Source organism: Microtus pennsylvanicus, chromosome 3, assembly GCF_037038515.1.
Source record: "Microtus pennsylvanicus isolate mMicPen1 chromosome 3, mMicPen1.hap1, whole genome shotgun sequence".
NCBI lineage: Eukaryota > Metazoa > Chordata > Mammalia > Rodentia > Cricetidae > Microtus > Microtus pennsylvanicus.
In genome coordinates, this window is record NC_134581.1 from 142,368,394 (window position 1) to 142,386,821 (window position 18,428).

Below are 18,428 nucleotides of genomic sequence, written 5' to 3' on the forward strand. Positions count from 1 at the left end.
CAATGCCCTCTTCTGACCCCACAAACACCAGGCACATAAGTGGCATACAGATGTACATGTAGGCAAAATGTGCATACACTTAAAATAATGATAATAAAATTAAAACCATTATTGTTTTAAGAAGAAAGACTTAATAATGAACAAACAGGCATTTCTCATTCACTGTTTAAAAAAAGCTTGGGTAAATGAATAGATGACTTTGTCATACGAAAGAAACTAAGACACATGGTGATAACAGACACACTAAGTGACAGGAGGACCGCTCAGCTCGCCCTTCAGGAAGTCTCGTCAATGACAGTGGGACTGATCAGAACCCACAGTGCCTCACCAAGTTTGACCCCTATTCCATGACTCTTTCCCTAACCCAACTCACTCCTCACCTTGTTTTTATTGTTCCACTGCTGGCCAGTACCGCTTGTCAGAAAGTTCTCTCTTAGCTGAGACTGCTCAGAGCACATGGTACCACCCCACTTCCAACCAGTCCTGATTCTGGAGCACAGTCTCAGTCCACGAGGCTCAGGCCTATGCTCACCTTCTACCTTCTCTTCAGACATCACCGTGTGGCACAATGAGAGGCAGAGGAAGAACAAGTACACCAAGTGGTCCTCACTCTTCACGGCCTCCACCAAAGCATTATCATAGAATGAAAACTTCGGGTCAGCCAGGCGATTGTAGGAGAAGTCGACCTTGTCGTTCTGGAACATAAACACCAGAGCAAAGTTCTCAGCCATAGCTGCACATTTTCCAGAATGTCACATTGGGGTTGCTTCTGGGATGTGACAAGATCTGTCAGGAAATGAGAGAGGGAAGGCAAGAGAGTTGGCAAATGCGCCAGCGTAGCTTTGCCTGCTGACCTGGGCTGTGGGTCGCTTGAGCCAGGAAAGAACCGTCCTGCAGGAACACACATGGCTTGGTGGACCTCCTGCCCCCTTGCACTACCTCTAGTCTAAATGGTCAATGGAGACCTTGAAACGTGACTTTTCCAGTGTCTAAACCTATCTGCTTATCAAGCATGAGGGTATGAAGGGCTAGCTGATCTCTGTTAGGAACTGGTATCTGAGAAATCCTTATTTCTGGTTTCTTCTGTCTGATTTAGGAGCTGAGAAAAGAACGGGTCCTGGTTCAATGCTATAGGTGTAATGGATCCCACAGAGAGAAAGTGGGCTGGAGAAGAATGTTAAAAACACCACATGACAAGCTTCAGTATCTGCTTGTTTACATACTATTATTGCCTGATCTATAAGCATACCTGGCTCTTCCCATCTCTAACTCTCACAGTCTGACATAATTTCTTTCTATTTAATCATTGACTCAATTTGTGGATCTAAAATTGACTAATTGCTTAGTTATGACCTTGACTCTTCAGACATTGAAGTCAGGCTACTTGCAGTCTCCATGAATAAATGCCGGTCTGAAGACAGGAGTCTGTTAACAAACATGTGTGCCTAGTCTATAGCCGAATCCACACAGCCCTTTCCAGTTCTTCATAGTTGTACTATGTTGTGTATTAGTCAGGGTTCTGTAGAGGAATAGAACTTATAGAATATATATAATTTACACATGCATATGTACATATAGAAAGAGAGCAACAGAGAGAGGGAGAGAGGAAGAGGGAGAGAGAGAAAGAGAAGAGAGAGAGACAGAGACAGAGAGAGAGGGACAATTTCCTAGAATGGTGTACAGGCTGTGGCTAGTTAGTCCAACAATGACTGTCTACAAACAGAAGGTCCAAGAAACAAGTAGTTGTGCAGTCCATGAGGCTGGATATCTGTTGGTCTTTAGTATACACCAGAATCCCAAAGAAGTAGGCTCTAATGCAGTGATATAATGGAATTGCCAGAGAGTGAGGGCAAGCAGGCAAAGAGAACAAACTTCCTTGGTCTATGTCTTTAATGTGTTGCCAGCAGATGTGGACTGGATCAAAGGTGGATCTTCCCACTTCAAATGATTTAAGAAAAAAAAAATTCCTCACAGGTACATCCAGCCACTTGGGTTTTAATTCCAGAAGTAGTCAGACTGACAACCAAGAACTCATGACAAGAATAGCCATCAAAAGCCCACCCCTTGTCAACCTGACACACAATCATAGCTCCTTATGTTGTGATTAATTTCCAAATGAAATCAATAACCAGGACATTATTATGCCTAATATGACATAAATATCTGTGTACAATCACAAATATATTACATATTTAATCAGGTCATAATTATGCCTAACATGATATAATTAACATGATATAACTCATACAATTGTAAACTCATTATAAATTTTAAAATAGTTGGCAATGTCCCTTGAGGGATATTCTTTTAAAACATCAAACTTAACTATGATAACCACTGACATTCTCTTAATTGATGTTATACTATATGATAAAGAAATAAAAAATACAAATATCTATATAAATATATGCTTAACAAAATATGACAGAAACACCCATGTCAGTTATAATCCTTGTTTCTGCACCCGGTCATGTGACCTTAGCTGGTATTTATAGTTACTTTCCTTTACTATCCAGTCTGCATTTTTTCCACCCTCAGCAAGCATCTCAGCAGGTCTTGGCTCTACCTGGAGGGACCATATCTCCATTCCTGACAGGTCTGTGCCCTTTGTCATTCTGCCTCCATTAGGATGTTGTAGCTTCCCATTGACTTTAATCACAGGACATGGTAGCACTAAGAGAAACCCTAAAGCAATGGTTCTCAACTCATGGGTCATGATCCCTTGGGGGTTGAACAACCCTTTTACAGGGGGTGCCTAGCAGATATCTGGTATATCAGATGTTTACATTATGATTCATACCAATAAGAAATTAAAGTTATGAAATATCAATGAAATAATTTTATGGTTGGGGTTCACCAAAACATGAGGAACTGTATTAAAGGATCACAGCCTAAGGAAAGATGAGAATCACTGCCCTAAAGGATCTCTGCACTCCAGAGACAATTTTAGTTACCTCCACTGTGGAGAGGCGATTCAATTTCCTTGACAATCTTGGTCAATCACTCCTCCTAATACTGATATTTCTTTATCTTAGCATGCTGGTTTAAGGGCATCAGAAGCTCAGAGTGACCAGGGGGAAGCCTGAGCTTCCAGTTCAATGGAATGTTTGTTGTGGCTCCTGGCAGGAGTGCTCCCCCTCTGGAACCAAAACTTCTAGGCCAGCAGAACTTAGGGTTATGGAAACAGGAAGCAAAAACCTTCCTAGTGGGTCACTAGGGGTGACAGTGATTAGAACTACTCCCCTTCTCACCCCTTAATTCCTGGACCAATGGATCCTGGCTATGGGAGACACCATGCCATATAGTGGATGCTGATTCAAAGAATATACTGCCTTCTGGAGAATCCTGTCCCAGAACTCCATGCTGCTGTCCCCTAAACAGTGCTGTATGTATGTCTATCAGGCCAGATACTTCAGGATGATGGGAAACATGGCAAGACCAGTGGATTCCATGAACGTGGACCACTGTCACACTTCTCTGGCTGTGAAGTGAGTTCCTTGGTCAGAAACAATACCATGATGGTGGATAAGGCATCCTGTAAATCCAAGGATAGTGGTTTTGGCAGAAGCATTACATGCAGGAAAGGCAAATCCATAACCAGAATAAGATCTACTCTAGTAAGGTCAAAGCATTGTCCTTTCCACAGAGGGAAGTGGTCCAACATAGTCAACCTGCCACCAGGTAGCTGACTGGTCACCCTGAGGAAGGGCGCCCTATCTGGGGCTTTGTGTTGGCAGATCTGGCACTCAGCAACAGTTGTAGGCAGGTCAGCCTGGAGAGTAGAAGTCCATGTTGTCAAGCCCGTGCAGAACCTCCATCTCTGCCATCATAGCCACTTTGTTCATAAGCCCACTGGGCAATGACAGGTAGTCTGGGGAAAGAGACTGTCCACAGAATGTGATGGAGAAGGGTCATCTATCTATGTGTTACTTTCATTGGTTAATAAAGAAACTGCTTTGGCTTTTTGACAGGACAGCAGCTTAGATAGGCGGAGTAGACCTAACAGAATGCTGGGAGGAAGAAGGCAGTGAAGCAGACACCATGCCTCTCCTCTCTGAGACAGACACAGGTTAAGATCTTTCCCCGTAAGCCACCACCTCGTGGTGCTACACAGATTACTAAATATGGGTTAAAGCAAGATGTGAGAATTAGCCAATAAGAGGCTGAAACTAATGGTCCATGCAGTGTTTAAATGAATACAGTTTCCGTGTATTTTTGGGCAAAGCTAGCTGGAGGCTGGGAGCCGGGCAGCAGGAAGCAGCCCGCTGCTCCTTCTACACAGAACGGGTCATGCTATTGGCTGATTATTAAACTCTTCCTCAACTGAAGTCACCCTTTGATGAGAATTGGTATGGGACACAAGATCTTCATATCCTTTGCCCATTCAAAGAGATCTATTTATACATTTCTTCCCCAGATGTCTTTCTTACCAATTTTTCCAGTCATGCTCTTTCCAAGTCCCTAACCACCCCACCAGTCCATTGACTACAGCCCATGAATCAGTGAACAATCACACACATCTGGCCATTTCTCCTTCCAAGAAAAATATGCAAACATGTGTACCACCCGAAGTTCTACTGCAGCTCCAGCCCAGACAGGTGTTTCTGGAAATGTAAATGAGCACGTTAAGCCTGTCAGCGAGGCAGACTTGCAATTTGGATGACGAACTTTTAGCAAATGCATGCTCTGCATCATCAAAATAGTAAAAGTTGAAGAAAACAATTTAGATTAACAAGGGAAGCTGCTTGTTAAATTGTTAAGCAATGTGATGTATGCCCACAATATCTATCTGTACCTCATCTGGGGGTAAAAACCAGAGGACTACTTCCTAATCATGTATGGCAAATGGATGTTACTCATATTAGAGAGTTTGACAAATTAAGATATGTACATATGACAATTGATACATATTCAGGATTCTTGATGGCCACTGCACAAACTGGAGAAGCCACTAAACATGTAATAACTCATTGCTTAAAATACTTTTCATTAAGGGAACCCCAGTGTTTACCAAGGTTTTGTCCTACCCGATCCCTCTGTGTTAGAAACACCACCCGCAGCTGTTTAGCCCCAATTAAACACACAGAGGTCTACATTATTTATAAAACTTGTTGGCCTAGTAGCTCAAGCTTCTTATTAACTCTTATAACATATATTAGCCCATTATTCTTGTCTATGTTAGCCACATGGCTTGGTACCTTATTCAGCAAGCAGTCACATCTTGCTTCTTCTATGGCTGGGTCATGACTGTGGACTGCACTTCCCTCTTCCCACAGTTCTTGTTGCCCTACCTCTACTTCCTGCCTGGTCACTCCACCTATACTTTCTGCCTGGCCAATCAACATTTATTTAAAATACAAGTGACAGGGTACAGACCACTGTCCCACAGCACCCCAAAGATCATGAAGACAGATAATGAGTCCAGATATGTTTGTAAAGAATTTCAGAGATTTTGTTCCCAATGGAATATCGAATATAAGACAGGTATTCCTTATAATCCTTAAGGACAAGGAATTGTGTTGTGTGCCCATGGCTCCTTGAAAACACAGCTTCAAAAAATAAAAACAGGAGAATTATATCCTCAAATGCCACATAATGCCTTGAGCCACGCACTTTTTACGCTAAACTTCTCAGATATGGGTGCTCATGAACAATCTGCCACTGACGGATTTTGACAAGGCGACCTTTGCTAAAGCAAGGTGGAGAGACCCTCACACTGGACTATGGAAAATACCCAACCCTGTATTAGTTTGGGGTCGAGGATATGTTTGTGCTTTTTTTCACAAAAAGAAAATAAAGCTGGATGAGATGACTGCATATAAAGTAGAAGAGTACCCGCCATGATGACATCACAGCCACTGATGACACCATAGGAACAGTGGAAAGATGTTCCTGAACCCATGATCCTGACTTCCTTGTACTACCTTGCTGCAGGCCAAGGAAAGGGGTACCTGAACCAGGGTTCCTGACTCACTACAACTTGCTGCAGTCTGAGAAGGGAGAGAAGATTGTGGTAATGACTGGTGATTCCCAGCCTCTTGATAGACTTGCTATGAAAACTTCCAGACCTAATGAGTCCTGTTTACCTTGGAGCCAGACCAGAAATGCAGACTGAACATTTGACTGTTTTACTCTTTGGACACAGAACTCATTTTGCCAGTATGGTATTCAATCTGCTGTTGAAATATAGGGCGAGAGAACTGAGACCTCGATTTTTCCCTTGGGGGTAAAAAGGACTTATTATAAAGAGTGATTGAAACCCCTCATCAAATATGAGGAGGGTATCCTAAGGGTTTTTTCTGCTGCTCAGAGACTGGGACAATTACTTAAAAGCAGAATTATAACTGGACTCTCACCCATCACAGAAACCTTTTCTTGTCTTTAGAATGGATATAAGAGAATTGCAATGTGACAAATTGTGTGTTTATTGTTAATTATTTCCACTCTAGAATTATGGTATTGACCTGCTAATGTTTGTAACTGCTTTAGATATATCACTATAAGATAGTAAGTAAAGTTTGACATTTCCAATGAGTTCATGGATTTGGCATATTTGATAAGAAATTTAGATTTTGATACAGCTAAAATTTGTTAAGAAACACTCTAGACCAATTGTAAATCCCTGTTGATCTTCAACTCCTTTAATTAGGAGGCTGTAGCCATAGGAACATGCATTTTCACAAAGCATTATCTAATTGTGTATGAACTCTCTTGACAGGAACTTGACTCAGAGACACAGAGTACACAAAGAGTACTTCCTTCCTTAACCATTTGCTTACAGATGTTGGCAGTCAAATACGGGTTTGATCCTTTTTCCTCCCAGACATCTAAGGCATGGACATGTATGATTGGAATACATGTACTAAAGACAGACAAGTCCGGGAAATGGGGAAGTGTTCACCTAAGGCAGACACAATCATCTGTCCTGTTGCAGAAGCACAGGCTTTATTAAAATTAATAAAAAGGGAGAAATTGTGGATGCCCAAAAATGTGAGCCTAATTCCATCCTATAAATGGCCAGGATATGCAAATGTACTTCTGTTCCTTCTGTAATTAGAGGTTACCTGTGGAGTGGCTGCCTTCAGGATACTTGGTCTAGGGTAGCTTCATAGCCTAAACAATGCAAATGACTTGATGCCTCAGGGTGTTAAAGCAATTAATTGTTTGAGCTGTCCTTTGTATCATGTTAAAGAAGTCTTTTGTTGTCTTCTTTCCCCTTTCATATTGGGGTATTAAAGTATAGAAAATTAAACACGGTTTATTTTCAGTATTCATCGGAATGCCTTCCTGGTATTTTCTATGGTTTATGTTTTATTATTTTCACATGCATCTTCATATTCTTTACTAATATATCTAAATTCCCATGCCCTTGCCTTGGTAAGAGGAGTTCTTGTGGAGGCCCGTCTGACCACCACAAGCCACCATAAAGCTTCGCATTACAACAACAACAATTACCTTCCTTTTGGATTCAGGGCTGCCACTTGGCCCCTGCTACTTCTGGACCCAGTTAATCTTATTGTATTTAATTCTTACAACTGGGCAACAGGAAAGGGCGACAACAAAGCTGTTCAGATATGCTGGTGCCCTCGTGCCAGTCTACACCTTACAGGGTTAGTGAAGGACATGACTTCGAGCCTTCCCAATGTAGAGGATTAAGTTTTATATAGCAAATCTACCCTAGCACTGGAATTTCCCAGAGCCTTATCAACACTAACAAAGGGGTTTCAGGCATCTCCCACTCCTTTTCAGTAGGCCATCTTCTGTCAAATGTTTCAGCTAACTATTCAAATAAACTTGGGATACATTTTTTTCCCCAACTGTCTGAGTTTCCATATTAAACCTAGACTCTCCACTCAGAGGGCCCATATCAATAAGCTCAACCTAATCCAGGTTTACATTTCTTCTACCATGATCCCATACCCTTAAACATCCATTCCCACACATATTCCCCAGACTTCTGCTTGAATGCATTAGCAAACTCATTAAGGCCTTTAGTAGTATAGTGTACTTACTCATGGACTATACTTTTGACATCCCCTCTAAGAACCTGCTTAGTCTTTAGTTTGGTTATAGGTGTAGCAGCAGCTATTAGTGGACCCTGGGGGGCATCTCTCTCTGTGTGTATGTGTGTGTGTCTTGATAGGGGTAGGTTACGTGGAGAGGCAGACATAGGAGACTGGGAGGTGAGCACGATCATGTTGTATGATATGAGATTCCCAGATAATCAATAAAAATAATTTTTCAATTTGCTATTTTCCTTTATTTAGCATATTGATATATTTTAAAAACAAAACAAAAGCACAATAGACCAAACATGATGGTGTATAATTTTTTAAAATAATTTTTAAAAATTATTTAAGAAAAAATCCCACAGATGTGCCCGGCCACTTGGACTTTAGTTCCAGATGCAGTTGAACTGACAACCAGGAAGAGCCAGCCACTTTTAGGCCCAGTGTTTCTGCACACCGCTCCCTCTCTTCTGCAATGGTAATGTAGCTTCTGGGGCATTCAAGGCTGGAAGGATGCTTTTTGATTTCACAGTAAAGAGAATGTCTTGAGTCTAAGAAAAGACTTTGGGCTTTGAAACTGTTTTGAGACTGTGGGGACCTTTGAAGATGTACTAAATGCATTTTTTATTATGATGAGGCTACAAGTCTATGGGGGCTAGGGAGTGGAACGTGGTGGTTTGAATGAGAAGGCTCCCATAGGCTCAATTATTTGCATGCTTGGCACCCAGTTGAACTGTTTGGAAGGATTAGAAAGTGTGTCCTTATTGGAGTAGATGTGCTGCTGGGTTGAGCTCTGAGGCTTTGAAAGGCCATGTCTGTCCCTGTATCTCTCCCTCTGCCCACTTCTTGAACATCAGGATGTAAAGTTGGAGCCACCACCCCAGCACAGTTTCTGTCTGCCTCCTGCCTTAGTGATCAAAGACCAGCCCTCGAAAACTGAGCAAGCTCCACTTAATGCTCTCTGAAAAGCATTGCCGTGGACATGGTATCTTTTCACAGCAACAGAACTAAGACAATGATCATGGGTTGTTTTGAGGAACTGATCTACATAGATTGTGTTGAGAGAGAGGGATAGAGAGAAGAAGAGGTGAAGCAAACACAACAAGCCAATACCAACAAAACTATTTTTACAAAAATTTCTCAAATAAAAATAGGCCATGTGTAGACATTTTTAACATTTTAGGCTCTAAAGGCTCATTATCTTGGGAGTAGAGACTGAGCTGTGTAAAGATACTACTCCCTTCGTCTCCCACACGTATGTCACAGAAGCTGTGATTACTCACCGGAGACACGGGCACACGGTGTCCATTGGCGTCATAGGAATAACCTATTGACAAGCATACAGAGCGGAGATTTAGTGAAGGGTTTAAAGGAGGCTTTTTGTGTGTGCTATAAACCTGCCATTTAGCTGTTTTTAAGATTCAGCAGTATTAATTACATCCATAGTGTTATGCAATTATCATTACAATCTATTTGCAGTCCTTCCTTCCTTCCCTCCTTCCTTCCTTTCTTTCTCCCTTCTTTTCTCCTTCTTTTTGGCAGTGCTGAGGATTACACCCAGAGCCTCTTGACTATGAGGCAGTCGCTTACCACTGCATTCCCAGCCCTCAACACTTTATTCTTCAAACAGAATCTCCCCATCCCTCCTCCTTTCTGCCCTAGCTACCTTTTTCTGCTTTTATTTCAGTGGATTTTCCTGTTATGTATTCTTTACCTAAGGAGAACCATACAGCGTTTGTCCTTTTGTGTCTGGCTCATTTACTCAACACACTGTACCTCAGATTTAGAACCTGGATTGCACCAGGTACCAAACTCATGATTGTTCATGATCAAATCAAGTACATATATTTACGGACAACTTTAAAATGTCCACTCGTCTGTTGATGAGTGTAACGGGCATCTCCACCTTTTGAGCAATATTTGTGCTGCAATGAGTATTTGCAAATGCCTGTTTTAATATTGTTCCCACTTTTAGAGGATCTCTAGAAAGGGGATTACTGGGTAATTTAGAAGAAGGCTTTGCTTCATTAATTTTTTGTGTATTCATGCAATTCATGCATATGTACACTCGTGTGTAGAGGCCAGGCGACAGCCTGGATGACATTCGTGCACACCATCCACAATTTTCTTTTCTTTCTTCCTTCATTTAGGGTTTTTTCTTTTATTTTAGACAATGAGCTTGAATCATACAAGACATTGTTGTTAACTGTGTTGGTTGCTATACTATACAATAAACTCAAAAACTTAATCTTTTAAATAAAAAATTTCTACTCTTTTACCAATTTCCACCTGATTTTGAATTAAAATAACGGAGCATATTATTTTTCAAGATATCGGGAACCCCTTGAGAACAGGGACTAAATCTTGTAAATCTTGGTCTTCTTAAAGCACAAAACAATAGACTGTATCAACTAGGTGCTAAGTAAATGTGTTTCTGTTAGATTATAATCTAATTATATTATTTCTCCTTCTCTTCCCCCTTCTAGATATTCCTATATAATCCTCTCCATTTTCCTTCAAATTCATGGTCTCTTTTTCACTAATTGTTATTACATGCATATATGTAGTTGATATAGTCCTAAATGTAACCTGAGTTCATATAATGTTACTTGTGTATATGTCTTTAGGGCTTTTGGGCACTGGACAGTTCACTGGTGTGCTCCTCCCTGGGGAAGACCACCTTTCCCACTCCCAGCTTAGTTAATAAAGGGTTGTAAGAATAGAAGGCAAATATAATTTCAGAGACTTTGTAGATTTAGTTATATTTGCTCAGGGAGAGTAGAATGTGCACATACCATAGGTCTTCCCATTGATAGAGCATTTGTTGAAGACCATCACATTCTCCGTCAGAGTTCCTGTCTTGTCAGAGAACACATATTTAACTTGGCCGAGTTCTTCATTGAGAGTGGTAGTGCGAGCCTGTGCTGGCATGTTCTTTGGTGCATAAAACATCTGTCGATCCCAGTTGATATAGTAACTGTTGCCCAGTCTTATTATTTCAACACTAAGGAGAAAGAAAGGAAAAATGGTCCTGGTCAGAGCAGGACAAGCAAATATATTATTTTGGTTTCCTTCTTATAGGTCCATGACGGAGGAGGGTCTGCATGTGGAAAGAATATCTTCCCTGGGTCTACTCTCATACGGACTTTTCCATACTAGTCAGTCCATTACAACTCATACTATTATGCAAGGTTTTCTCACCAGGACCCTGATATAGCTGATTAATTTGTCTGAGACATACCTTGCTTCCACTCATCTTCTGAAATGTATCCAGAAAAGGTCAATTAAAAATACCTGTGGAGTAACAGTTAACTTACAAAAGGTTATGTTGGTAATGAAAACGATTATTACTGTGGTCAAGTTGGAAAGGGAGGAAAACTTGCAGCATTCAGATATTCTTGTTTCAGGACAAAGGAAAAAGCTGTACAAATCAGAGGTTGTTTTATGGGTTCATCCACTGTGCTCTCTCTGTCTCTTCAAATGATCTCTCTATAACACTGGTTCTCACGCAGGTCAGCCTATCAGTTTTAAGCGAGCATATATCCAGGCGTGGTGGCACATACTTTAAATGCCAGTTCTCAGGAGGCAGAGGCAGGCAGATTTCTGTGAGTTTGAGGCCAGCCTGGTCTACACAGTGAGTTCCAGGCCAGCCAGAGCCACATGGTAAGACCCTGACTAAAAACTTTTGAGTATGTAACAAGTAATGGGCTTCACTACAGCGTTGTCATAATATCTTGTTCTTGTTCACCCCTCCCCACCAGCTTCTGAACTCTTAACCCTCTCCCTAGTCCCTTCACCTCCTTGAACTGTTCACCTCTGCTTTCATGTCAAATACACTTCATTACCCTCTTTCTGCTTCTCCCCTAAAATCTCTTTTCCCCTACACATACACGCACACACAGACAAATTCAAATCTAGGTTCCACGTGTGAGAAAACATGCAGTGATTGTCCGAGTTTGGCTTATTTTGCTTACTATAATGATTTCCACAATTTTGAAGAGGCTATCATTTCTCCGATGTATGTTGTGACTCACTTATTAAGATACTGATTTTAGAGGTCTCCTGTCCTACTGCATGAGCCACTGTATCTGTTTGTGCCGGTGTCATGCTGCTTGTGTTACCGTAGCTCTACAGTGAGGTCAGATACTGTGACACTCTAGCATTGGTTTTCTTTGTTTTCTGTCTTCCTGTATAGGATTGTCTGGCTACCCAAAGTCTTTCAAACTTCCACATTAAAGATTTTTTTCCCCTAGAGTCATAAAGAATGTTAGTGGAATCTGGTGGCAATTGTGTTAAATCTATAAAACTGCTTTTGGTACCACTAATAATTTCACAATATGAATTCTGCCAATCCAGGAGCACAGGAGGACCTTCCTTCTTCCACTCATCTATTCAGGGTTTAAACGTTCTCATTGTGGAAGTCTTTCCTCCTTAGATAGGTTTATGTCTAGGTGTTTCGTTTTTTGGAGCGCCTATGACTGAGAACCCCTCCCTCCAGTTCCTTACTTGAAAACTTTATTATCAGCATATAGAGAAGCTACTAATTAGTTGTGTATTGGTTTTGTATCCTGATACTTTAATAACTGTTTTTTAAATTAGATATAAGGCTTTTAAGATGAAAGTTTCAGTGTCTTTATACGATCATGTCATCTGCAAATAAGGATCATTTAACTCCCTTTCCTAATTGTTTTTCTTTTATTTCTCTTCCCTGTCTCGCTCTAGCTAAGACTTCAAAGACTATATTGCACAAGAGCGAAGGGCTAGGATGAGAGTTTAATGATACAACATTTGCTGTGCGAGACTAAGGATTGGGGCTATGGGTTTGGTGACCTGCCTGCAATTCTAGTACTTGAATGGTGGAGACAGGCCATCCCCAGAGCAAGGAGTCTAGCTAGACCAGCCTGTGTCAGGGAGTTCTCAGTTCAGCTGAGGTGGTTCAATAAGAGATCCATCTCAATGAATAGTAGAGAGTGACTGAGGAAGACTCCTGGTACTAAGCTTTGGTTTCTACACACGTGCATAAGCAGCCCCCCTCCATATACACGCACATGCATATACACACATGAATGCACACAGTATACACATATACATGCAAAAAATCAGTGGAGAGAGTGGGCATCCTTGCTTCATTCTGTATTTTAGAGGAAATGCTGTCAGTGTTTCCCACTTGCTACAATTATAGTTTTAGGTTTGTTACACACAGTTTTCATCATGCTGAGGTATTTTCCTTCTTTTCCCATTTTATTCAGGGTTTTACTACGAAGGGATACTGAGCTTTCTCAATTTTTTTTCTTTTCTTTCAATATTAATAGAACATTTATTTATTAAAGAATATAGAAAAGTTAATAGGAGAGGCTCAATGTTCAGTCCAGTCTTCCTTCATGAATAAATCTTTCCTTTCTCTCCCCATCTGTTTTGAAAACATAACATTAGAAGATGAAGGGCTCAATACCCAAGACAGTTCCTAAAAGAGAGTTCTTGGGAGTGGGTCTGATATTAGGATCGCTTTTTCCTTATCTTGCTTAGGTCTAGTGAATCAAACCACTGAGGTCAATGTGCCCTCAGTGTCTGGGGTCATTGGGCTGAAGGAGATCCTCCTATTTAAGCCATCCTCAACTGAGTCAAGATGCTGGAAAAGTGGCCAGGGTGCAGGGTCCCGCTTGGGTCTCCCGTGTACAAATGCACCTCCAATTTCCTCTGCATCTACTGAGATGACTGAGTGACTTCTGTCAAGTCTGTTTATATGCTGTGTTATATTTATTGATCTTTGTATCTCAAGGTGAACCAACTTGGTCATGGTGTGTCCTTTACTTTTTCTTCCTTATCTGTTTCTTGCTGTAGTTTATTTTTTGACCATTCTAAAAAAAAGTCTTATTGTATATTAGTGTTTTGCCTGTATGTATGTGTGTGCACCATGTGTGCCTGGTATCCTCAGAGTCTAGAAGAAAGCAACAGATCCCATGAAACTGGAAATACAAATCTTTGTGAACTATCATGTAGGTGCCAGGAACTGACCCTAGAATCTTTACAAGAGCAAGGGGAGACCTTAACCACTGAACTACCTCTCCAGCTCCCATTTTTAGACCTTCTAAAAGTATTTAGAGCTGGAAAGATTGTATAATGTACATGGAGAATTCATTATAATAATATAACATATTCTATAATACATACATGTCATATAATTAATATGCCGATTATGATATTTTATTACATACTTAATATTATATGGTTATATATAATTATATTAATAATTTACATTATTTCTTAGATCTTGGTTGGTTCTTTACTTCTTATAGGATAAAATCCAAATTCTTTTGCTTGTAATTTATGTTCTTTTGTATCTAACATCTGGTCCAACTTTGAGAAAATATCCACATCTTACACCTGTGGACTGCCCAAATATAGTTTGAAGATTACCCTTCCTGTAAACTGTTGTAAGTATCCCTGGACAGAACTAATATATTCCTTCTTAAAGTGTTTATAATACTCATGCATATTTTATAAGAGAATTTTTGTATCGTGCCACAATTATGTATGGTTTCCACAGCTCCGAGCAAGCTTCTCTAAAAAAAGGAAGAAGAAAAGAAAGAAAGAAAGAAAGAGATGTTTTATCACTCAGATTTCTATCCCTAGTACCTAGTAGAGGACTTGGCGCATACTGGTAGTCAGAAACGTTTATTAAATAAGGTAACTCAGTTATGGAGAATACTTTCTGGGTGGGATATCAGAGGTCAGATTTTAGGAGACTTGGAAAAGAGGACATGGACAGACCACACACACACACACACACACACACACACACACACACACACACACACAATTCGTTCTTTGAAGAGATAAATAAAATTTACAAACACATAGCCACATTAAAGGAAAAAGAAAAAAATCTCAAATTAATAAAATTAGAGGTTAAACTTAAACAAGCATTGTTATAACACACTCCAATGAAAGCCAGAGAAACATTATGAAAACTTAGAAAACTTTAACTCATAATAATAAATGAAAAAAGTTATAAAATTTAAAAAAGAAAACTCATACAACTTATATTTGGAACGCAATATAAGTCAATATACCTATTATCTTAGTCACTTTCTATGTTTTTGAAGAGACACTGTGACCAAGACAACACATATTAAAGACAAATCATTTAATTGGGGGCTTGCTTACAGTTTCAGAGGGTTAGTCCATTATCATCATAACGGGGAGCATGGCAGCAGGCAGGCACGCATGGCCATGGGGCTGAGAGCTTTACATCTTGATCCACAGGCAGCAGGGAGAGAGATGGCGCTGGCATGGACTTTTGAGACCTCAAAGGCCACCCCAGTGACACACTTCCTCTAACAAGGTCACACCTACTCCAACAAGGCCACACCTCCTAATCCTACTAAGCATTCAAGTTTATGAGCCTGTGGGGGCCATTCTTTAAACTACCATACCTGTTTCCCACACACTCTCTCTTTTCTTTTTAAATGGAAAAATGTATTCTGAGTTCTACATAACTGACATGAGAGTGAATGTTTGGGACCTAACTCATGGGTAAGGAAAGGCTGTCTGGCGTAGTTAGGCAGTACCAACTGTTTCATGGGTTTGCATAGTCACTTACAGGTTACCTGAGGGTACAGATAATTATTCTTTTATATAAATCATATAATAGCTAGCAGTATTCTAGCCAGTTTCTAGATACTCCTCAGAGTGCTTTATACACCAAGCCTGTGGAAAGGAAAGAGATAAAGACTACAAAGTGAGCTAGGAATAGTGGAACATGTCTACACTCCAAGTACTGAGGCTGAGGCAGGAGGATCTGAAGTTTGAAGTTGGCTTGGACAACATAGCAAGCGCTCATCTTTAAAAAAGAAAGATGGTAATTCATATTTCCTATTAGATCACACTCTAGTTGGTTATTAAAACAGGAAGTATAAAGTCACCCCGCCCTTGAACACAACCACCAAAGACACCTACCTGACATAGAGCGAAATGGGAACCATGGTGTTGAGGACTATGAAGTAGGACCAGAAAACGAGGGCAGAACTTGTAGCTGATGAATCTATAAAATGTTGCCATGGGAGAAACGCCTGGAAGAAGTAGCCTTTGTTGCTCTCCCAAATGCCATGTCCAATGGATAGTAAAAAGCACATTGCACCTAAAACCAGGAAAATCTGTTTAGAAAACAAAACAGAAATGCAAAGTATGAATGAAATGAACATCCATCTAAGGCTGTGCTTCTTCACCTACCTTCTAGAGGCTTAACTCTACTGTGGTGTGTTACCTTGGAGACAGGGAGACCCTAGAGTGGCAAGGGCAAAGAAGGAAGCCCAGCATGAGCCTTCCGTGGGAGTTTGAAGGGAGGGGATAACAACTAGACTACAACAAGTACTAACAGGAGTTGTGCCAATTGTTCTACATGTTATTTGATATTGATGGAAACTCCTGACAGATGAGGAACTTGGTAGTCACAGTGGGAGAATAGTCTACCACAAGTCACTTAGATCTGAAAGGAAGAAACAGGTTCGAAAGAGCACAGGAGTTCAAGTCCTTAATCACTCCAGCAGTGATGTGGGGGAGGGGCTGTCATTGTAACACACTGAGTTGGGGGGCTGTTACAGTAACACATTGAGTTGGGGGGACTGTCACAGTAACACACTGAGTTGGGGGGGAGGCTGTCACAGTAACACTGAGTTGGGGGGAGGCTGTCACAGTAATACACTGAGTTGTGTGGGGAAGGGGCTGTCACAGTAATACACTGAGTTGGGGGGAGGCTGTCACAGTAACACTGAGTTGGGGGGAGGCTGTCACAGTAATACACTGAGTTGTGTGGGGAAGGGGCTGTCACAGTAATACACTGAGTTGGGGGGAGGCTGTCACAGTAATACACTGAGTTATGTGGGGAAGGGGCTGTCACAGTAATACACTGAGTTGTGTGGTGAAGGGGCTGTCACAGTAATACACTGAGTTGTGTGGGGAAGGGGCTGTCACAGTAATACACTGAGTTGTGTGGGGAAGGGGCTGTCACAGTAATACACTGAGTTGTGTGGGGAAGGGGCTGTCACAGTAATACACTGAGTTGTGTGGGGAAGGGGCTGTCACAGTAATACACTGAGTTGTGTGGGGAAGGGGCTGTCACAGTAATACACTGAGTTGTGTGGGGAAGGGGCTGTCACAGTAATACACTGAGTTGTGTGGGGAAGGGGCTGTCACAGTAATACACTGAGTTGTGTGGGGAAGGGGCTGTCACAGTAATACACTGAGTTGTGTGGCTTTGGCAGCAGTTGGAGGGAGGATGGTGAGGAAACTGAATGCAAGAGTAAGAAAGATGGAGATCTTGCAAGCAGTTCAGAATCTGGTAAAGCTGAAGGTAGACCATGGGCCTACTGAACTACAGCTCCTCGAGGGCAGTGATGGGAAAGAATCCAAGTCTTGGCATGCTGGCAACTGAATGCTGACTTTGATTCCTTCAGGTTTATATTCAGGAATGGTACAGCTGCAGCAAGTGGGAATTCCTCTTCCAGTGTTTCTGAAACCTCCATATATGCTTTTTCATAATGGTTGTACTAATTATATTCTTATCAGTAGAGCATAAGAATTCTTTTTTCATGGTGTCCTTGCTATTTTTTTTTCATGATGACAGCCATTCTGACTGAGGTGAAATGGGATCGCAGTGTAGCTCCCTAATCCCCTAAAATAATTTTATTTACATTTCCATGATGGTCAAAGATACATATAGATACTTCTTTACACTTCATTTTTTAATTTTTATTTTATGTGTATGGGTATTTTGCCTCCACATATGTATGTGTACCATGTACACGTCTTGTTCAGAAGAAGTCAGAAGAGATCATTATATCCCCTGGGAGTGAAGTTACAGATGGCTGTGAGCTGCCGCATGGGTGCTGGGAATTGAACCTGGATCCTCTAGAAAAGCAGCCAATGCTCTTAGCCACTGAGCCATCTCTCCAGCCTCCAAACTTTGTTTGTATTTGTATTTCACTATTTATCTGGTTGTTGGACGAAAGACTGCCAAGTAATTTCCGGACAGACTGTCGTAGACGCTGACACGATTCCGCTGCTGCTGATTCCTGATTCCTCTCTAGAAATTCAGAGTCTTCTCCTTTTCCTGTTTCTCTTTCTCCTTTTCATGATTTCCTCATCCATATTTCTCCTCCTCTTTCCCTGTACCCCCTCCTTTTGAGACATGGTCTTGCTGTGCAGCTCTGCTGTCCTGGAATTCACTATGAGCTTGGGCGGCTCTCAACCCACAATCCTTGGTTCCATTCTTTTTAAGCTCTTCACACATGATTGATCTTCAACCTCTTTCTTTTTTCTTTCTTTTTTAATTTTTTATTTTTTTGAGACAGGGTTTCTCTGAGTTCTCTGGAACTCACTACGTAGACCAGGCTGACCTTGAACTCACAGAGATTCATC

At 41.1% G+C, this 18,428-nt stretch overlaps 1 protein-coding gene across 1 annotated transcript in view; it reads right to left on the bottom strand.

The window, feature by feature from the left end:
- Positions 1-18,428, bottom strand: part of LOC142847373 (phospholipid-transporting ATPase FetA) — a 75,238-nt gene that overhangs the window by 17,584 nt on the left and 39,226 nt on the right. The window contains exons 12-15 of the mRNA XM_075968079.1: positions 15,969-16,165; positions 10,805-11,013; positions 9,293-9,336; positions 533-695 (exon numbers count right to left, since the gene is read on the bottom strand). Of these exons, the coding sequence (XP_075824194.1) occupies positions 533-695; positions 9,293-9,336; positions 10,805-11,013; positions 15,969-16,165 (613 nt within the window). The remainder of the gene's footprint in view (positions 1-532; positions 696-9,292; positions 9,337-10,804; positions 11,014-15,968; positions 16,166-18,428) is intronic.